The sequence below is a fragment of the Siniperca chuatsi genome, linkage group LG16, assembly GCF_020085105.1.
Source record: "Siniperca chuatsi isolate FFG_IHB_CAS linkage group LG16, ASM2008510v1, whole genome shotgun sequence".
Taxonomy (NCBI): domain Eukaryota; kingdom Metazoa; phylum Chordata; class Actinopteri; order Centrarchiformes; family Sinipercidae; genus Siniperca; species Siniperca chuatsi.
This window is the reverse complement of record NC_058057.1, coordinates 24,739,923-24,763,542: the sequence shown is the minus strand read 5'-3', so window position 1 is coordinate 24,763,542 and position 23,620 is coordinate 24,739,923. Positions and strand designations below refer to the sequence as shown.

The 23,620-nt window shown below is 39.4% G+C and overlaps 1 protein-coding gene across 2 annotated transcripts in view; it reads right to left on the bottom strand.

Annotated features, from left to right (window-relative positions):
- Positions 1–22,076, bottom strand: part of galnt14 (UDP-N-acetyl-alpha-D-galactosamine:polypeptide N-acetylgalactosaminyltransferase 14 (GalNAc-T14)) — a 160,440-nt gene extending 138,364 nt beyond the window's left edge. Inside the window, exons 1-2 of one of the 2 annotated variants that reach the window (XM_044169064.1) lie at positions 22,059–22,076; positions 21,651–21,756 (exon numbers count right to left, since the gene is read on the bottom strand). Coding sequence is in view for 1 of the 2 variants with exons in the window: in XM_044169063.1 (XP_044024998.1) it covers positions 19,171–19,341 (171 nt within the window). In the remaining variant the exon portion in view is untranslated. Of the gene's footprint in view, positions 1–19,170; positions 19,562–21,650; positions 21,757–22,058 lie in introns of those variants that run through there. The other variant, XM_044169063.1, reaches the window with a different exon arrangement.
- Between the last annotated feature and the right edge of the window lie 1,544 nt (positions 22,077–23,620).

Genomic DNA, 23,620 nt, shown 5'->3' with positions numbered 1-23,620 from the left:
AAGAAAATAAAGTGAGCATATTAAGTAGTTACGTACTAAAGCAGAACAATAACCAGAAGTAAATGTTCTGTACATCATCGTTACTTTGCAGGTTCCATATCTGCGTGTCTCCTTCCGTTCAACATCAGTTGAAACATCACACAGTCACACAACAGTAAAAACTAAGAATACGATAAATCTGTGCTGTCAATCTCAAACCAAGCTGTCACTTTTTCCCCTGTTATTGGTCTAATTTGCTCTTGAGAAGCTGAGCAAATGCAAAGATGATTGCACAAAAAACAATACCCACATACTACGTATGGTTTTCCTTTTTCACTTTTTAAAGACAGAGCTGAAACAATGAATAGAATACAATAAGTCGATGAATACAAGTAAGTGAGTAATCTTCAGCTATTTTGATGATTGATTTATCATTTCAGCAATTCTGCAAGCAAAAATATCAAAATAATTGTTAGACGCAGCCCTATTTCAATGTTAATCTTTCCACCTCTGCACGTCTGCTATCCAGCATCCACTCCAACAGTCACAGAACAGGAAATTACAAAGATTGACATGATGCCTCTTTGTTATTATCTCATCAGATGCAAAAATCACAAACCATGCCGATGCTTTTTAATGAATTATTGGTATGATTTGCCTAATCTTCACTGATGTTGTGTAAATCAAACACAAATGTACACAGAGGAACTTTTAGGTCCTGATGAGTTTAGTTCCTGACAGTCCTGCAAAGACAAATATGCACACTCAAAAAAGTATACGCACACAGAGAGAGCTATGTCCACACATATCATATCTCATAACACAGACACAGAACTCTCCACTGAACCTGAAATCTACCAGCAGTGCAATGAATCATGGGAGCACTGGGACATGAGTGGAATTGGCCTGGCAGCTGTTGGGTGGTATGCAATGTGTGTGTGCGTGCATGCGTGTGTGTGTGTGTTTTCTATCTCTATATCTAAATGGAGGACGAGCAGCAGAAAAAGCTGCAACACTGGTCTTCCCCTTAAAAGATATGGTTTCTACATTGACCCAACATGCATTATGTGTGGTCACATGACAGCACACAGACATACACACACATATAGTGGAACATAGTCACATACTGTATATAGTATTTTGGTCAACTCTATAAAGACTCTCTCTCACACACACACACACACACACACACACACAGAAACAGAAATTTATCTTCATTCAAACCTTAATTTAAAGGATGTCTCTGAAAAATAAACACCCAACAAACCCAAACCTGCCTCCTCTTCTTAAACAAGGAGACTTAGTACAGCTGGAGGGTCACTAAGCAAGGCACTGAATCTGTATCAGCTCCAGGTTGCGGCTGCTCTATAGCTGAGCCCAACTTCTGACCTTTGACCCCCCTGTGGAGGCAGCAGAGAGGAGACGAGGCACAATTACCCCACAGGGATCAAGAGAGGATCGCATCGCATATTCATGGTACAGCAAAGAGCCGGGGATAAAAGCATTCACCATAAAGCATACAGAGAGAGTGTGAGAGAGTGGTAGAGAGAGGAGGAGATAAACACAGAGAGAGAGAGAGAGAGAATATGTTTGTAGGTGTTTACATCTAAAATTCTCCTTGAATTTAGTATTCAGTATTTTTCTTTGCAGCTCTGCAAGGCTTTCTGTCTCTGTTCAACTGAGCTCCAAACTGTAGAGAAAAACAACCAAGGCCATTTATAAGTGTGTGTGTGTGTGTGTGTGTGTGTGTGTGTTTCTGCATGCATATGTATGAGGTGACAGATGGGATGTAATTTAAACGTTACCTTGTACAGATGCACATTTTACCCTTCACACACATATATGAAACGCCTCAGAATGAAAACTGGTCCATGAAATACACGCTGAAGTACTGTCATAGACACTACTGAAACACTGAAATAACTACTGATATACTGTACGTCAGCAGTTACAAACTACAAAAATAGTGTCATCTATACTACTGAAACAATGTAGTATACATTACTGAAATACTAAGGGTGTCACGATTCTCCAAATCCACAATTCAATTCGATTTTCGATTTAAACTTTTTTTTTTTTGACGGCTATGCCATTGTCATTGCCATTGCTACATGGTATCAAGTGTGATATAACCGCCGTATTTTTGTTTTTTTGAATGTAGCACACTAAGACAATATGGTTAAATTTAAATATTTATTTAAAATGTTATAACAATAACTTATTTCACCAGTCAACTGGGAACAAACTGACTCACTAGATGGCAGAAGGTGCAGAAGGGTACTTCACAACAACAGCTTGAGTTTCCTCACCTGCAAAAAGCCGGTGATTAGAATTTCTTCTTTGCTGCTTTCTTTGATGTCCTGCCATATTTGTCACGTTGCCTGAGGTGGCGTATGATACCCGCATGTAGCAAAGCCTACAAACTGTAGTTTTTCTGTCAGTGATGCATTTGTTGTTGACATAACTCACAGGGAAGTCAAACTGTTGCCACACCGGTGACTTCAGGGAAGCAGGAGGATTTTCCAGTTCTGTTGTTAGTCCGTCATTTCCGACTCCGGCAGTGGCCATGGTGTCTCGAAAAGTGCAGCTGCAGGCTACCTGTAAGCTACGCTGTGTTTTGTCTTTGAAGTGTTTTTTTTTTCTCCTTCGAACGCGCGCTGGACACGCACAAGTAGGCAGGGGTGGAGAGATTTAAAAAAAACTGAGAGAAGCGCCGATCCTGCTTTTGATTTCAAAAACTCATTTCGATCGATTTTTGTTTTAGAATCAAAATAATGACACCCTTATGAAATACTGTTGTAAACAACACTAAAATATTGTCAGAAACTCTACTCATATATTGTCAGTAGTCACAAGCTACAAAAGACTTCAACACCACTAATTAAATATTTACATAATTACATAATAATTACATACTACATACTACTATCAATATTTTGTGTCACCAAATTATGTTTTGGAGGGAATATATATCTGCAAAATATTCACCACCAATATCTGCCAATGTTCACCGCCCACAGCTCATTTCTGCCTTATGGTCCCATAGCAGGTCAATCTGATATTTCTGGCAAGTGGCAATTTCATAAGCAAGATAATCCATTCTAAGATAAGCAGATATTGAAAAATGACCACACACACAAAAAAAAAAATGCACAGGGCAAATAGCCTCTGCACTGTGGATGATGTTTAAATAAGCACTCACTTAACATTTACATTCAATTTCCATGAAGGGAACTAACGTATGGGTAATGGTTAGGCATGTAGCAACTCCAGTAATGATGCATCTAGTGCCCATCGGTTAGGATTAGGAAAACAACTGTGATCATAGTTAAAATTATCCTACAGTATGTGTAACGTTTGTCTCTGAAACTCACTGCAAACTGCAAGTAAAGCGTCAATCCACATTGACTCCTTAAAATTAAAAACAAAAAAACCCTTTATGTGCAGCTTTTAAAGCTCAGCTTGTACTTGTGTTACTGCTTGTGGGTACAAAATAGAATTGTGTTGTATTTTTGTCCTTCTGTGTTGTGTTGCAGTGATGCAAAATTCATTGACAATTTCATGCTTTGACTTGCATTTTTTGGCACTTTGCAACTGCATTGTTTGCACATAGAAGGAGACTGGGCATTAATCCAGTGCTGGAATTGAAGACCGAATACAAACACATGCAACCATCCACCAATTCCCTGTTCTACATGAACATCACATTACTTCCTGCATTGCTACTAAATTTTGCCAGTCCACGTAATTAATGTTTTGAAACTTGTCTTTCTGTGTTTCTAGCTGTAATACTTTCACACACTCCTCAAAACCAGGATGTTTTGTTGCTCCTCTACGAAATAACACCACATCAACAATTCAGGTGCTGTTGTTACCATAGGGTATTACTGCTCGCTCTCTGCTTCTCTAATCCATACATATATCCCAGTGGACTGCAGACTGGGGAACTGTTTATCCAATCACAGCCGTACAAAATTCCTCACCTTCTCCCACAAAACCTACCTTCACTGGTGAATATAAATGCCTAGGACTGTGTGTGTGTGTGTGTGTGTCTATGTTGTGGTGCGGGATGCTTAGCAAACACTGCAGAGCAAGCAGTCTGGAAGCAGAGCAATAATTCACCCTCTGCAAAAGCCATGAATAAAAACAAACTTAAGGGAAGCGACAAAATACAAAATGTGCTCATTCTTTTCTTCTATTTCTCTGTCTCCTCCTCTCTCTCACTCATACTGTCTCTCTCTCACACACACACACACACACACACACACACACATCTCTTTCACCTTTGCTTTGCATCGAGCCTCCCTCAAAGAAAATATTTTTTTTGGAATTTCAACCCAGGTAACTAACAGAAATGAAATAAATATCATGTTGAAACAGCAAGGAAACACACACACACACACACACACACACACACACACACATAAATACAGTGTACCGTTATCAAACGACGAACAGGAGAAGTAATAAAAACTAATAACTACAGAGAAGTATGCCCTCTCTATGAAAACACACTCTCACACACATAAGGACGTAATCACAACAACACACACACACACAGATTCATTATTAAAAGTGTTGAAGGCAGCCGTTGATGTGTGTGTGTGTTAGAGGTGTGTGCAAAGTTCAGAGCTTTCAATCTAATCCCTTTCTTTATTGGACCCAAGCAGCAGGGCCAGTCGAGGAATACACAATAGTGTGTGTGTGTGTGTGTGTGTGTGTGTGTGTGTGTGTGTGTGTGTGTGTGTGTGTGTGTGTGTCTTTGTTGCTGAGGAAGAATGAAAGATTTGAGTTTTCAGAGGAGAGTAGAGCAGGAGGAAGAGGAGGAGGAGGAGGAAGAAGAAGATAGAGGAGCGCTCGTTTAAATCCTCCTGGTAATATTGCTTTCTTCACTCTCTTGGCAAGGAGATTAACTGCTAATGGAGAGGATATATCTGCTATTAGCCCCAACAACAACAACAGCAATGACAACACCGACAGCAAGGAAGTGCAACGGACTAGAACGACAGCAATACATACAGAGAGACAACACACTCTGTTTCTGGGTAGCAAAGCTGTGAGTTTCAAAAAGTGCAGCTTCATTTCTGAGATTACAAAGGCAGAGCTGTAGACTTGACAATTTTGAGTAGACTTGAGTCAAATTTACATCACAAAGATTAAGACTTGGGCTTGACTGCTCTGAGACTTGTACATTCTCCATTTTGTGTTGAAGCTTCTCCTTCATCCAGGTAGATGAATGACATGAACCTTCACAGACTCTGAGACTTGACGTGAGACTTTAAGGCAAAAACATTCGCGTCTCAGGTTTTGACCTGGTAAAATACCAGAACAATAAAGACAAATACAGTGAGACGAAAGCTAGGCAGGATTGCACAGCCACACACCTTGATTATTAAAATTAATTATACCTATCAATGGAAAGACTTGGTCTTAGATATATACACTATAAACACAGTTTTGAAAGGAAAATGCCATGTGGAAATGTTTCAATATCGGTGCCAATATGATATGAGTTTTGGTACAGACAGAAACAAAGAGTCCAATGTGAGTCTTATTTAGTTTTAGTTTACTCACCAAGTTAGTACTTATTGTAGTAGTGTGCCCATAGCTTTTCTATGGGATTTTAACAAAGGATTTTATCCAACATTTCAGGTGCGTTCGCTTTCAATTCAATAATATGGCTTATCTGGGTGTTTGTTTATGACCTGTGTGATCTGACCACTCGTCTCCTTTCCCTGTTGGACCAACTGATGTCACAGTTTCTCTAAATCCCTGCAAGAAAGTTTGAGTGTGAAATGTTCTCAGTCCAAAAATATAAATTAAAAAATCATCGCTTGCTTACCAGCACTGCAAATCAAAGTGGGATAACAATTGATAAAACACACCAACTTTGCTAAGATAGAGAATCATAAAGAGTTGTCCTCTGCTAAGTGGCTTCTTGTATGTTTCACCTCAATACTTAAACTCACCATGCAGTTCTGTAGCAGTATTAATACTAGCTTGTGCTAACACAGGCAGTGACAGGAGACGATGGCTGTAACTGGCACTAAGCGGAGAAATGACACAATGAGCACAAATGACTGGCGACAGCGAAAACAGCTTGTACTCTGTCTGCTTTAAACCAGTTCATTTGCTCCCTGTCGCCTCACTGTTGTTGTTCTTGTTGTGTGTATGTGTGTGTGTGTTGGCTCTGTCTCCCTTTGTCTCTCTTTTCCTCCCACCCTCTCTATATTTCTATAATTTCGTCTTGTTTCTGTCTTTTATCCATTTTTTCTTCTTTCTCATTTTCGTTCTCATCTTGCATCACGCTCTCCTTTTGTACCGCCTCCTATTCTTCGTCTTTTCTGTTCTCTCTCAATTTCATATTCTTTTTCTCTCTACTTTTCTGTCCTCCTTTTCTGTCACTGCTGTTGTCTCTCATTTCTCTCCCTTTCTTTGGCTCTCTATCTCTCTACGTTTCTCTCCTTTGTGCTCTCTCTCTTGTCTCTCAGTTTTTGACTTTCCTCTTTGATTCACCCCCTCTCCCTCGCTCTCTCCCTCTCTGTTATCTTTCTCCCTCACTCTCTTTATCCTCACTTTACCCTCCACTCTCTATAAACTAGATTGATGGCTTAATCCTACATGTATCAAGGTGAGAATTACAATTTTTGTACCAGCACACACACGCACACATGTACACACTCACACAAATAGCAGTAGACAATGACAGCCCTATTCACACTCTCACTCCCTTTACCTCCCACACACACAGTATCCTTTCCTCTCTCTCTCTCTCTGTTGACATTCACAAAAGTAACCAGGTTACTGGCAGAAATCAGGTTTAAGGCAGGGTGATTAAATGGAACTGGCCAATAACCAGAAATCTTATTGACACCATGACCACTAAAAATACTTGTTTCTGATTGGCTTGCAGGTGTGCATTAAGAACCTTAGGAGTAGGGGTTGAAAGTTGATTAAATATGAGCCAAGAAACTGATACAAAAGTCAAAGATTTGGCAGAATCTATACAGAACCACAGATTCGACCCAAATTCTACATTAAAGTATCGATACGGTTGTCAAAACACGATTTTTCCGAGTAACGCTGTCTCCTCCCCCCTGGCATTCCTGCGGCTTTAGCTTGTTTGTGTGTCCTCCTGCTCAAACCTGACACCTCGACCCTCACTACTCAAGTCAAGTCCATTTTATTTATATAGCCCAATATCAAAAATTTGCCTCAAGGGGCTTTACAATCTGTACAGCATCCGACACCCTCTGTCCTTAGACCCTCGATTCAGATACAAAAAACCCGGGGAAAAAATGGACAAAGGTAGAGCAACAGAGGAGGGATCCCTGTCCCAGGACAGAAAGACATGCAATAGATGTGGTGTGTACAGAATACACCAAATTACAATGTGGACAATCATACTCATTAAAGAAGGTAACGTGTGCACTGACCGTAGAGTAACCGAGAAGGGCAGTCAACACAAGGCAAGTAACACTAGTGTTAGCAACTAATGCTACAGTATCCTCCTCCCGGTTACTGAAGACTTGTGCTGTTTTATTCACAGGGACCTGCGGCCATTCAGCTTTATTGAAAATACCAAATTCAGAAGGCTGACGCTGACCCCGGAACTGAGGCAAACAATACCCAGCCAGCAGCTTTTAAATTCATCCTCCTCAGGGACTGGTGAAAAAGTTATCCAGTGTAAACTGCCCTTGTTTATTATTGTTTATGTGGCAGAAAACATAATTTTCTGGGGTATTTCTGATTCAGTATTTGAATCAAAATTGAAAACATAAATGATCGATTTCAGTCACGCTGAATCGAATTGTACTGCATCAGCTCTGAATCGCACCATTTCGTAGAAATCATAACAAATGTATCTGTATCATTTTTGCATCAGATTGTTGAGGGACAGATACACGCCTCATACTCAGGACACCGCAAACATTGCTCCTGTCAACAGTTTAAATGCCGTTCTCAATCTGTGAGCAAGGTATATTAAAATGCAGGTAACCATAACATAAATGAAATACATATGAATGGACAACGCACGTAAGGTTGTGATTCATTGACACTGTCCTGCTAAGCCTGGACAACGCCATTCTAAAGCTAAAATTATCAACTGCTTTCAGTCTTTCCATGCCTGTTTATCTGTGTGTGTGTGTGTGTGTGTATACTGTGCATGTGTGCATACTTAGATAATTTTGCAGTCAAAGATGCTTGATTATGCCGCATCCTCAACTTAAAAAAAAATTCCATTTATGCTGATTCTTGCTGTTTTTTTCTGAATCGTCTGAATCATTTATACAGGAGGAAGGGATGAGGAGGGAAAAAATGCAAAACACACTTTCTTGTGCTTTTGTGAGAAACATGCTTCTTAATGCAGGAACGGTACGGTGATTGCAAATTGCCTGTCTGTGTATAATATCAGAGCAACTGTTCATTTAGCCGAAAGCCAAAGAGGGGCAAAACAAGAAATCACTGGAGTTGCTAACACTCCTCACTTATCTGTCATCTCCTCAATGAGCACTTCTCTACCATCACAACATTTGGCTCTACCTGCTGTCTGGTCAGGGGTCTAAGGTGCAAGGTGCTTCTGCATGATGCTGCACTCACTATTCAAAAGCCTTAACAGGGACTAGGGCTGCAAATTCACTTCAGCTAAATGCCTTATTTTCTGTACATTACATCTGTTGCATTTGGTTCCTTATGTAACAATGGGCCTCATGCAAGAACCACTTCTATGAACAGATTTGTTCTTAAGTGGCTTGTACGAGTGATTTAGGAGAACTTGCTGCATTCACCAGTTTTCTCATATTTTGAATTGTCTCTTAGGCACAAACACAATTTCAGTGGTCCAGACCTATCGTAGGAGTCATGTGCAAACAGTCTGCTGTTATCCCAACACTTTTTCACTAATGGACTGTGTTTCATTACTTTGAAGCAATTTTGAGTTCGAAAATCCAAATTACACTTCATAATTATGTTGACATTATCCGGTTTGACTCTGCAATTCAAATTATAATACAATTCTAAACTTATTCATATAGCCTAATGATATCATTCATTTAAAGTGGCTATTGATGCTATTGTACAACACTGATATCAATATGAACATCTCAAACTGCTAAATGACTTAAATAATGCCCTAATTGAGGGTTAATTTGTCTCTGTGTATAATAAGGTCCACTGGAAGTGTAATCTTTTGGATGCCTTAGCACGTCAGTGTGTCTTTAGACGGAGTACTGATATATTGGCAGAGACAAATGAATGGTTGTTGTCACGGTTTAGATTGCAACGTAATTACAGTGTAACTTGTTAGAGCCCTGCAGACAGACACACCAATCCAACTTTATTGCCTTAATTCCACTGCTGACGCTGTTAAAAATGAAAGACTTTCCCTTTGTGGATCTCCAAGAGCTGGACTTCAATCTGCGAACTCGTAAAGTTCTTCTTTTTACTCTTCGATGTCATTTGTATGAATGAACACTTCCTGACATATGAGGCAGGACGCACAGCCTTATATGGTATTATTGGGGCATTAATTATGCCAATTTACAATTCTCATTATCACGCGCTCAATTACGCACAGAAGGCATTCATCAGGTTTACGTGGGTCATTTACACAGTTATCTGAAGTTAGGAGCGTTTGCTGAATCTGACGTGGCACACTCGTACGAGCCAACCATACGAAAAAAATGAGAAAATTAAGATAAGAATGCGAAAATATTCTTGCATGAGGCCGAATGTGTCTCTGGATTGTCCCCCTGAAAGACTGAGTTTCGAAAGTAAACAACCGTAATATCAATAAGCTGAGGGTACCCCTTGCACAGCAGTGCTTCTCTCCTGGGCGCCAGCTGGTGCAGTACAAAACACAGTAAACCAAAAAAATCGCTATATTCCAGCGCACACCAGGATACTAGGACTGACGCTATTTTATTAATAGATCACATTGAGGAGTGAACTACGTGTTTCGCATGTTGCTTCATCAGACTCGCACCCAAATATCAATATTTGAGACTGCAAATCGTTTCTGAGGGACCTGAGAAAACTTAAGTGAAGAGACATATAAGCTCTTCAAATCGGTAGAAAGAAAATATCTCCTCTACATGAAACTGCTCACAACAAAACTGTGGATTATCTTGAGTAACCGGGTCATGATTTCCGGAAAGAGACATTGCTGTTGAGTTATTCAAACAAGCCGAGTGCCATCTAGTCCCATTATTTAAAAAAAATGCAGACATCTCTACGGCCGATATCTCCAAAATTTCACACACAAAAACAGTCTAGGTGGATAAATAGCACTACAGGTAAGAGGAAAAATATGTATTTTTGATTTTGGAGTGAACTTTGAAAAAACAATGCCAGATATACATAATAGAAGGTATAAACTCTGGTTCTGTTAGTAGGCTGTATATACTCACAACATAGGATTAAACAGTCATTTACCAAAATTATGACGGATGGCTGACAGCCATAACAACTGATTACATCATAATCATTACATCATAATTTCAAAGCCCCCACTAGCCACTACACAACTTCACTGCTAACCTTTCCCTCTGCTCCGATCGCCAACGCACCTGTCTGCTCTGAGCGCAGTCACCATCACTCTCTCTCTCTTTCGCTCACCCACATACTCACCCCCCCCGGTCTAAGTTTTTCATAACCTTTTAAGAAGTCACAGCACGAAAAGCGCAGGTGTAATAAATTACATTACTAATGGCTACATTCCATTTAGGTGCGTCTGTTCCAGGACCCTGGTATTGGCCATGTTGGCTCACTGACATGATTCACAGTGTCACCTAAACGGAACAGAGCCATCGTTAATGTTTTTAATGACAAAAAGGTCTCATCACTCCTGAAAAATTGTGGGGTTTTGTTGCAGTAGGAGTTTTGTTTCAATCCTGTGTTTCATTTCTTACCTTGAAAACTAGAACTTCTATTCCTGTGTCCTGTAACAAAAGAGTTTCCCCTCTGGGATCAATAAAGTATTTCTGATTCTGAATTAACATTTCAAGGTAAGAAATGCATTGCCTTAACTCTTTCTTGATCCATTCACCTTTGCTGTGCTTTATCGGTACTAAAAATTCATATTTCGAAAAAAAGAGTTTATCAGGTCCTTGGTGACTAATCCTCATGGCTGAGTCAGACAGTAAAGTCCTCACAACAAAATTTCCTTGTCTTTAGTCAGATTCCTGGTAGTGTTTTAGTTCTGTTGATTTTGGTGTACAACAGGCACAATATGAATCAGTATCATGAACTCACACATACAGGACTAGAGAACTGATGTGCACCAAACTGCTGCCAAAGATTTTACTGTGAAACAGCTGCAGCAAGTGTCAAGTTTGCATTAAAATAGTTTTTTCTTTGCAAACTGTGGCCTTGAATTACAGTGGCAACAACAGTTGATATGTTCTGCAGGTAATAGTCTATGTGAAATGTCAGGGCTCAAAAATAAAAAGGCATATATATGTTGGGTAAATGAGAGAGTGAAATAAATTCATTTTCCGTTCAGATTAAATGCCATTTCTTAATGTGTTCAGTTGAACATTTTATTAATCAGATCACCTATTAGTGGCATTTTTCATGTCTCATTTACATGCCCATATTCCATTTAAATTTAAGTTAGTTTAGCCTTTTATATTGTTTTAAAAAGGTTGGACTGGTGCCTGTTCAACACAGATTATCACAAAAAAATAAACACTTAACACTGTGTAAAATTCAGCTGTTACATTATTGAATCTGGCAGGTGATTTTTTTGCATTTCTCCAAACCGATGTACTCTGGCTGCCGAAAGAGCAAAACTGGCAGGTGACTTTTGGGATTTATCAGCCACTGTAGCTGTTGAACTACTGACGGGTTCATTTTCCCAGCGTGTTTCACAAATGAGGCCCCCGGTGCCAGAGGCCAGTCTAGTTAGCCAACCTGTGGGCCCCTGCTGTACAGAGAGCCTCATATAAAACATTATTATTATTATTCCCTCCCTGGGAGCTGGTTATAGCCGCTCTGAAAACTCATTTCCCTCTCCTCTTGTCCATGTGAATACCTCCTGATAGGGAGAGGGAAGGAGAAAAGAACAATAACTGCATTTCATATGACGGGGAAATGAATAATTTCAACTGTGTGTGTACATGCAGTGTGTGTGTGTAAATGTGTGTGTAAATGCGTAGTGTAGGGTATTGTGTGTGTGTGTGTTTGCCTTGTGACATTGTGGAGCGATTGGGGCGTTGTGATACACAAGGCAAGCACACAGATTGGAGCATCGATCTTGTTTCCTCGAGAAATGAGAGAGAAACTGAGACAGAAACTAAGAAATGGAGAGATTCAGTTTCAAAGAAAGTTGTAATAAAGATACATGAGTTAAGAGAATCGTCCATTCAGATAGAATAGAATAGGGTTGTATTTTGCCAATTCATACTGTAACTCTTTTTAATGTATGATCTCTCTAAAAGTACATTTTAGTCACCTTGTTTGCATCTCAAAACAGTCATTCACACTGGCACATGCTCACTGACACATGCTGAAAATCATACATGGATGGAAATATAGAAAAAGAGGTTGGACGGAGTGAGAGATTTTCACCTGTCTGTCAACCATCCAGCTTCAGACTACATGACTTTATTTTAATGTATGTGACTGAAAAATGTAAGCTTCCTTTTTACGGGATGTATGGGAAATCTTGGCCAGAGCCTGATGCAGCTACCACAATGTTTCAGCCTGAACCCGACCTGAGGTCAATATTTCAACATCTAATGTTCTCTGTCTTTCCCTTTATCACCCTGTCTCTCATAAACACATACAGTATCTCCAGACAGATTCTGGTACACTGTTCACAGTCAAGTCTAATGCTGTAAGTTATCAGCTTGTCCATTATGATGAAGTAACTGGTGAATGACTGCAAATATTATGATAATAATGTAGACATTAAGCATTATTTGACCAAACATCTCACACACACACACACACACACAGACAGAATCGTTAAATCATCACCCACTGATAAAGAACACACATCAGCAATGATCAATTAATAAGCAGAAACTGACTCATTTTGCCGTGATGTAAGAAGAACACAATGACAAAATGCAAGTTCAAAAACATTCTCCAAGCTAAATACAGAAAGAACAGAACCTTCAGAACCTGACAAACTGGGGATAAATATTCACACTTATTATTATTATTACATATTTTACTCTTTATATTTTCTGTGAATATGTATCAAACACACAGCCAAATCTGTGTGTAGGCATGAAGCGAGACAAGGACAAAATTATCAGTATGTACTACAGTCAGTGTATGTTTTGTATTGTACTGTAATTTTAATATTGACAGTAATACTTGTTCAAAACGTAAAATGTGACATTCAATAGAAAAACTTTATATTTTAAGCTGGGACAGACCTGAACCTGCTGTTAAGTCACAGATCTCACATCAGTAAAAAATAACTGCCTGGAGACTGAAACCACAAGTTTATCTGAACAAACATTGGGATCCCATCAATCGATCCCACTGAAATTGAAAGTCAAACTTTTGACTAAAGATCGGTCTATTTAAATAAATGCATAGTTCGAAGTCAGTATCAAGGAGTTACTTTTTATTTATGCTGTTTTTCAATGTGACATTGACCTAAAAAACTATTTTGGGGCTGATTATGAGCACCATTTGGCTGATTTGACATATTTCCAAGGTTAAAGTGAGTCTGAGGAGCTGGGCTATGGTAGTTATAGAGAGCACAAACCAACAAAAAACGGCAGTCTGGATGTGTTTGCAATGTGTCCTGCAGTGTTGGCACCAGTCTGCCATAGTGTCAAGTGTTACATGAAGCACCAGCGCTAACAATCTGCTGAGACACATGGATGTTCTTATCACTTAACGGCAGAATCTTAACTGCAGTTAACTGTAATTCCTTGAATAGCGTGATTTCTAATCGTTTCTGTCTGGTCCATCATACAGCAGATCCTGTTTGAAATCTGATCAAACACCTGTCCTGGGACGGTTGACATTCATCCATTACAGAGAGAGAGAGAGTGGGGCACACACAGAGAGGCAATGTCCTTCAGTATTCAACGAACCAACAGATTGTTTCCTCTCATGTTTGGACTTCTGAAGGCAGAAACTCCATAAAGATCCCCTGCCAACCTGCCTGAGGACACAGGCACACTCCAACCACGCTGCTTCAAAGGCTCTCCAAAGGCTCTCTCAACTGTGTGTGTGTGTGTGTTCTTGCCTCTGTGCAAGAACATTTTCTTGTGTGCACATGCAGATGAGGGTGTGATCCTGCATATAAGCGTTTCTGTGTGTGTATGTGTGTCTGTGTGCGCAAACAGGCGTACCATGCCTTGTACAGGAAGCAGTCGTGCTAGGTAAACAGGAGTGCAGGCTAATCCTGTGAGAAATGGGAATTCTGCATTAGCATTTGAATAGCGCACAGCGACACAAGTACTGCTGACAAAACTAACACACATCCTCAGTCCAGGCTAACATTCGCACACAAATACACTGAATATATTCAGAGCCGAAGAGCACTATTTTTCAGTCAGAAACATGTAGTTTATATGTACACAGGATCCTTCAGAGAAAAAATAACCACCTGCTGATTGTTTTTAAAATACTGGAGGTTTATCCACTGGAGGTTTCTGAGCTACAATTTGCTTCACATTTACACACCTCTGCACATTCTCACCTGCAAGCTGTCCAACACAACCACAAGCTACATTTACATGCACATTAATAATGTGATTATGCTGTAATTAGGCCAGTAATGAGGGTAAGAGCCCATATAAACAACATCTGATTACATGCAAGTACGCATAATCGCAGGAACATATGCTGGTGTCTGGATGAAAACCTTGCTTTTCCAATGTTTTTTACCTGTGCTACCATGCAATTATGATTAAGAGTTTTTTTCAGACCTAAAGGATAAAGGTCCACAAAGTGACAAGCTTTGACCCTTTTCCAGGAACCTTTTTAGTGACTCATGCATTTTGGCTGCCTGAACTTTGTTTCAGTTTGGGTTTTTGGGTCATAGTTCCTGTCCTCCAAAGGTCCCTGCTTCAAATGTGGACTTTATTATGAGGCAAGCACTATCAGGGTGGAGTTTGCAGTGTTGAATGCCACTGGTCAAACATAAGACTCAAGACTGCAAAAACTTGTGCAGCATTCATTCACACAGTAGCAGGCATCGGTTCAATCAATCAAGTTTATTTGTCACATGTAATCATATAAGGCACAACCACAGTGAAATATAATAATGTAATAATAAATGTAATGGTTACCAGTAGTATCAATATTATGTAGTAGACTTCCCAACTAGCAATGAATTATAAAGAACAGCGTGATGACTCGATGTCTCGTCGCGTGCAAAGAATGGCGTCTCAAACAAAGCAGTTGCTTTTCAGTCTGTTACACTTTTAGTTTACCGAATCTTAATGTTCCTTCAGATGCGGTGGAAACAGAAATGAAATAGGAATGCTTTGAATAATATTCCACTGCATCAGAAAGGGCCCAATTTAGGTTTCTTTTTTTATGATAGGAACAGACTGTGTCCTTGGTAATGATGATACAAGGCGGCCTGTAGCTGCTGACAGATCCTACAGTTTTACACTGGGTGTGAAAAAGTGTAGGATTCAGTTGGCTAGTCTGTATCTGGCACAGGTATTAGCCGAGGTGTGTTATAGCATGTGTGTCCTGACTTGAAAATGATACTCATGCTCCCACACACGCACATGCATACGCGCACACACAAACACACTGACTGTCCTGCCGAATGAATGATCAGAGATTCTCTCATTCGCTTGTAGGCTCACATCTCACAGAACAAGTCCACACAAGACAAGACAGTCGTCTTCTCCTGATCAGCCAAGTGGCCGCAGCTGTTTCTACCCCTTCTATTGAAGTACTTTAATTACATTTCAAATTTCATATCTGAGGGATTTAGCTGAGGATCTTATCCGGTCAACTTACAATGAGAGCAACAGCAGATTAACCTTCAATGCCTGAATTATCCACCATACATCCTACTCGAGCCTCAAAATTAAAACCAACTGTTGACGTCTGAAGAGCTTTGTTGACACATGATTATCATATTTTTAAGGACTGGATTCTGTATTTTTCACAAATTATGCCGAGTTTCTCCAAAATTGCAATCATTTTGTCAATGAACACATTTTATATTGTTGGGATTTCTTCTTAAAGCAAGCATCAACTACTAATTAATTATGATCATCATTTTAAATGAACATAAACCTCAGCTCTGCCTGCCCATCCCTTACCACCTGCGATCTCGTTGTCAAGGGTTTTGCCGCTTCTCATAGAAACTGAGAAACTTCTGCCCTTCCTTACCTGTCCACTAAAGGCCACTGCAGAGGTTCATGCTCCCGCACACCGCCTGACCCCATCACCAGCTGCTCCTCATTAGACCAAGTATACGTAGCAGACCTTTCTGCCAGACCGTCTATGTTGCCTCAGTGTTTCAACCTTCCTCGTGTTATGCCTGCCTGTTCTGATAAACTGCTGCCTTTTTTGGATATCCGCCGGCTTGTCTTTGGTTTTGTTTGCCTCATCTGACAGCCTTCATGTTTCCAACATACTGAGAAACAAGACAAGCCATGCTAGCGGCTTTGTGAGGTTGTACTTAGGCACAATGATGGTTTGAGCTAAATGCTAACTTAAGCATCTCAATATGCAACTATATCTACCATGTTCACCATCTTAATTTTGCGTGTTAGCATGCTAATAGTTACTAATTAGAAGTAATAAAACATACACACAGGCTGAAATGTTTTACCTCACTACATCTGCATCGAGAGTCTTTATTTGAGTCCAACTCTAGGAGTCAGTATTCAGACCTGTTACAGGGCCAAGCTCAGTTCTATTTAATACCTTGCTGCCACTGCAGGCCTCTGTTCAAAAGGTGGCTGCATATTTCAGAGCAGTGTAGTCGTGGAGTGTTACTGGTCTGCTCTGTTTCAATATCATGACATGAAGGAAGTATGAGACTTCCAGATTCTTTAAAAACAACTGTAGCTCTAAAACCACCGCAAACTCACATTGTTACAGAAACACACACACATGCTTTTGAGTGCAGGTGATCTTACAGTGATGTGCGTTTACGTTGTGTACTCAGACCTTTCCAAAAGCTTTTATTCAGCGACTGATGCGCATTTTACATTTTAGCCATTTAACAGATGCTCATATCCAAAAGGAGAGTAAATTTCAGTTGCTAGATCACCTGCATTACAAGCAACCATTAACAAGGAGCTAAGGGAGGTCAGAGGCCACAACATGCTGTTGATCAATAGAACAATTAATCTTGTGATTCAGGAACATACTGTATATATTCTAGGAAACTACAAGGAACACAAAGGTCAGTGGAGAGCTATCAGATTTTATACACAGATCTTTGCAGCATTTATGTATTTCTGTTGTCTCTACATAAACACTTGCCACCTTGACACAGACTGCTGAGTCTCGATGTGTGGTGGAGGAGCTGAATATGCAGCAGCGCTCACACACAGAAATGCATTGCACACACTTGGAGGTCTTTCCATCTAAACATCTTTTGTCTTGATGCCTTAGAAATATTCATTAAATTCATGCCATTAAAGTGCACTGAACTGGGTGGATTGTGCCTATAGTACAGAGTGACTCACAAATAAAGCAATAAACTGATTCTGGTACAAGTAAGTTTCATTATTCAAATAAGTGGCAGCAGAACACACTCCTAACCATCATGGATATTTCACTTTCACTGTGCTGTTAATGTGAAACCTCATACACTCTTTACAAAAACCTACAATATTCTAGTAACATACAATAACATTATTTAATGTCTAATATTCCTATAAGGGCATAATGCATATTAAGTAGGGTTTATACTACTTCATGATATTTTTATGTCCTCTCACCTCACAATATTCCTATAGAGAAGTGTTTATCGAAAATGTGGGCTGTTCTCCCATTTCCAGTTTGTGTGTGTGTATGTATGTGTGTGTGTGTGTGTGTGTGTGTGTGTGCGTGCGCTAGTAGTTCAATAAAACAAGGTAAGAGAGGCAGGATCAATACAATTTATCCCACCAGCCACAGTTAACATGCTGTGGGTCTTTTGCATAACAGATACCCTGCAGTGCACACTGGGCGCAGACACCAAGCCGGGTCGAAAATTAACTTAATTATCTTCAAAAGAACCACAGCAATCTGATAATGATTTTATACAATTATAAGAGCCCCTATAGTGGATGTATGGATATATTATTGGGGTATAATAGGAATAGCACGTATAGTATGTATAAAAATAGCATGTTGAGTATTATATCATTATCTTTAGAGCCACTACAGACAGGACAATTGTAGGATTAAATAGGAATCTCCTGTTATGGCGCAGGAGGTAAAGGCTCACTGATACCAAAGAGGAAACTACAGAAGTTACATCATAACATATTTCCTGTAGTTTAGATTGGGAACATTAGAGGCAGGAAATAACTAAGTACATTTACCTGAATTAAGTTCTTAGGATTAGGCACTTTTGGTTATATTTGCTTACATTTGGTGTTTGAATTTTGTGAGATTTCTTACTACATTTCAGAAGGAAATGTTGTACTTTTTACTTCACTAAATTAGTTGCAGATTAAGAATGGATCTTCAAAACATGAAAAAGTCTTACAAAATTGGAATCCCTGCCATTTTAAACTACTAATTAGTGCCACTTAGCTGCACCAGGACCAATTACTAAAATTAATCACACATACATTAACTCTGCCATCATTTCCTTTCCTGAAGTGCATTTTATTGCTAACCTGCTTGCTATTACTCAATTTCAAATAGTTTTATTATACTGCTACATTTACTCAAGACTTTGAATACTTTTTCCACCACTGAATCACAAACTATCCTTGAGGTTTGGGAGAAACTAAAGATATCACAGCCAAACTACAAGTCTTTATGGGGATATAAACGCCATAAAACAACCAACAACCAACCACTAATGTCACTATAAAGTCATTATTGATGCACTTTAACTCGGGATACGGCGGTATTTTGGGTTTACTATAGGAGATTAGCCTACAGTGTGACTGCCGTGAACTCCACAGACACACTGGAAGTCCCTACAGGGATATCATAGCGATGTTTCTTTCGGACACACACTCAATTTACCCTATGTCGCGCGCAAACACAGTAGCAAAGGTGTTAGTATCTATACTTCACCTGGTTGTACGCTGTCTCTCCGCCTCCCGCTACTCCTCCTCCTCCTCCTCCCCCTGCTCCGGTACCGAGGTCCGGCAGCCTCCTCCGGCTCAGCACCAGCAGGTAAACCAGCGCCCCCAGCCACACCAGCACCGCCACGGCCACCGCCAGCCTCCGACAGAGACGCTTCATTTTCCGGTCAGGAGGAGCCGGCGGCGCCCGTAGCCCGGCTGCTGTCAGAATCCCATTTTATAGAAGCGAGAAAACAAATAAAACAACCACACAAACCAGCAAACCCACACTAACTAATACACACAAGTCTGTCCGGTCCCGCTGACGGTAAAACACTGACTACACAGCGCGCGCGCGCTCTCTCTCTCTCTCTCTCAACTCACAGAGGCTCGAGCGCTTCTCTGACACGCCTGACAGCCGTGTGCGCGCGCGCATGCATGCGTGTGCGTGTTTGTGTGTGTGTGTGTGTGTGTGTGTGTGTGAATCAGTGTGTGTCTCTGAGCGAGTCCTGGACCCTCCTGAAGGTTTGAATGGGAGTGCATGGAGCTCCACCTGCCGACACCCACAACTAGCCTGCTCCACTAAAGTAGAATAGAATAGTTACAGGTGAATAGAAGAATAAAAACAAAGAGGAAACACAAGACAAAAGCAGATCGATTGGTCGATCGACATTAAATTAATCTGCAACAACTGACTATGAATTAATCTAATTAAGCAAACATGCCAATAATTCAGTCTAGCTTTTTAAAATCTTCGGGCATACTGTCTACAAGAAAGGGAATGGACGCTTCCTCATTTGTTTTCTATCATACACTTTTGGATTTTGGACTATTTGGTCAGACAAAACAAGTAATCTGAATCTTACCAATTTCTGACATTTTCTTGACCAAAATGATGTATCAAGAAAATAATTGTCAGACTAATCAAAAATGAAAATAATCGTTAGCTGCCGCCTCTGACAAAAGGCAAGAATAAGAGAGGAATATGGCATAGACTAAATTAAAAAAAAAACCAAAAGTATAGTAGGATAAAGCAAGAAGAAACCAGAGTAAAACAGTTCATAGCAGCACAGAATAAGTTGTAGTTCATAACTAGACAGAATTAAAGGTGGGACCTTTAAGGTCAATCTGAATTAATATAAGCCATAAACAACCACGGTAACACAATAAATGTCCAAACAAGGGTTATTTTTGGCATTTAGATAAAAACATTTAACCATAAATACAGAAGGATGGAAAATAAGAGTGGAAAAGAGGGGGGGGGAGAAGAATACACACTAAAAGCATTGGCCCAGTGTGGGTCAATATAGCACAGACGAATACTATGTTACCTTTACCCAGAATCCATGAGTTGTCCACCCCTCTTCTGCCCATGGATACTGGGTAAAATGAACCCATTCTGGGTCAATTTTAGTGTGTAGACTTGAGAGAAGAGGTAGAGAAAAAAAGGGAGAGAAAAGCAAAACAATTGCGCCTTGGAGAAAGAGAGGAGAGAAGGCAGATGAAGAGAAGATGAGGAGACAAGAGGAGAGAAATGATGAAGAGAGGAACTGAGAAAGAAACTGAGAAGAGGGGTGAGATGAGAAAAAATTGACAAGAAAAAAAAAACATCAGTTATCCCACATTTTATTTCAATAAATTATCAGACACACCACTGAGCACATGGTTCCATCTTAGCTTTATTAATAAAACATGTGGAACAGAAAATAAAAATGATTCTTCTTGTGTGAGAGATGATGAAGAGATGAACCGGAGGAGAAACCACGTCTTTACTGTCTTAGTGCACCATCTAGTGTTTAAGCACAGTAACTGTCCTTTGTCTGTTTCTGGTGCACAGTATGTGGAGACATCTTAAACATCAACAACAAAGTCACATTCCCTCCATGTTGTGGAGAGGCTTTTTCACTGAAATTGAAATAAATCTGTCTCAAAACATTATTTTAAAACTCAACATCTCCAAAGTACACAGGGAAAAAAAAAAGTAACTCCCACTCAAATTGAGCTCTGTTCAGCATTTCGAGGTTTAAAATGGTATACATGCAACCAGTGTACATGCTGCAATGTCAGGTTCAAGAAGAAGTGCTGTTACTTCACCAAAATGTACTTGCGATAAAAGTACAAAAAAAAGTGTCTAATTTCACTATAGTAACCGTTTTAGAAAGCACACTGACATCAGTTTTACAAATCAAACACAGAGGGTTCAAGCTGCATTGCTTTGGCTAGCCGTGGGGTTAGCCATCTTGGAATAACGGGAGGTTTCCCAGTTCTGTCCAGTCAGTAAAGTATGTGAATGAGTTTGGTTTCATACGTGTATGTGAGAGGAAAAGTACAAGTACATGCATGGTAATTCTGAATAATGGCCCCTCATAGAGCTACAGCAGCTCTCACACAGAAAATACTATATATATATATATATATATATATATATATATATATATATATATATATATATATATATATATAGATTTGGAAAAAACACAATTCCTGTACCTTTTAAGGTGACTTTTCAGCAGCTTCCTCTTTCAATATGATCTTCTTTCGCTCTTCTTTCGCTGATCTTCTTTCGCAAATAAAATAAAAGCCAATTTAAAAAAAACTAAAAAAAACACAAAAAACAGGTAGGTGAGTAAAAGAAATATGACTCATTATTAGCCTATTCAAAAACTACAAATTTAAAACATACACAATACTGTAACAACCATGGTCAATGTGTTCCTGTCTCCAAAACCCAATGAAAACTCCTTGAGGTCAGTTTGCTTATTTTTATTTTCCATCTTATTTCACACAGGTGTCTTTTTTTAATATTGCCTTGTGTTTCTTTTATATATTGTATTGTTGTGTTTTATAAAGCATTCTAAATTGCCTTACTGTTGAAAGGTGCTCTACAAATAAACTTACCTCGCCTTAAGGTAGCCGAAAACAGATGAACTGCTAATACTGAGATATAGCTAAATGTTCTGTAGCCTTTGACTTAGCATAACTGGTCCAGTGTCCTTTCAAGATGTTTAAGGACCTGTTGGCCTGTCCACTTTATTAACTCGCTAAAGAAAGAGTTCACTTACACGTCCAACGTTTTTTAAGCGGGGGAAAAGTTACAAATGTAGCAACTTCAAATAGTTTTTCTGTGTTTTGTAGCACGTTAGCTAAAAACAGCTGACCTAAACTACAAGAAACGTCCCAGCAGTTTGAAAACCACAGCATGGTTATTTCAGCAAGAGAGGGACATTTTCTCATTTCCCCCTGATTAACTTAACTCGTCTGCTGTTTGTCAAACCTGTGAGCAGGTTTGTTGAGAATGACAAAGATGGAGTCCTGCTAAAAACTTGTGTCAAAAACTCTCTTTATCTCGACCTCAGTCTGACTGGTTTATCTTTAAAAAAACCCAAAAACGATGCTGCTGTGTAGCCCCGCCCACTTCAGTTGCCTCAACCAATGAGATTAATCCTGAGTTTGACAGGTCACATTAGAAACAGCAGCTGACAAAACAATCACTACTCAATGTCCACTTACTAGCTTGCTCTGGACATTTAACTGTGTTACATGGTCCTCATCCGCAGATTGGGTTTGCCCTGTTGCCATGGAGCTGCAGATGTAAGAACTTTCCAGAATTTTTTGCACTTCTTCTAATCCAGAAGTAAAGTCAAGTACAGTAACCTATTTAAATACAATTGTGAGGTATTATTTGAGGATGTCCATTTAATGCTACTTAATACTTCTACTCCACTAAATATTTCAGATGGAAATATTGTGCTTTTTACTCCACTACACTTATCTAACAGCTATATTTGCTAGTTACTTTTCAGATTAAGATTTTAGACCTTTGCAGACAAACTATGATGAGTTTATCAAATGACATATTAAGAAATAAACCAACATTATATAAAGAAGCTTACACGTTATTAGTAACAATAATCTGATAACACAATATATGATGTGGCAATGTAACACAGACAGCATTCTTCTGCCTAATGAATACTTTTACTTTTGATACTTCTGTACTTCTACTTAAATTAAAAATTTAAATGCAAGTCTTCTACTTGTAACACTGTGTTCCTACACTGTGGTACTGCTACTTTTACTTAAGTAAAGGATCTGAATACTTCTTCACCACTATTCTCATCCATGTTGACTTCAGTGTTGAGCTTCATTCTCATTCTTGACTTTGGAAACAGCTGTTGACCTACAATAAGCTCAAGGTCCACTTACTTGCTTGCTCTTAAGCTTTAGACAGTATTACACATTCCTCATCAGCAGATCCGATTTCCAAAAAACAAAATGACACTACTCAGATAAGCCATCACTGTCCTCCTAGATACTATAATAATAATAATGTATCCATAGCTAACTATAAGAAAAATGTTTTGGTATTCTAAATAATGTATTAATTAGTTTTAGGGTGAATAATCAAATATCATTTGTTAGAAACTGCAATGAATAGGCTAACTAATATTTTCCTTTCT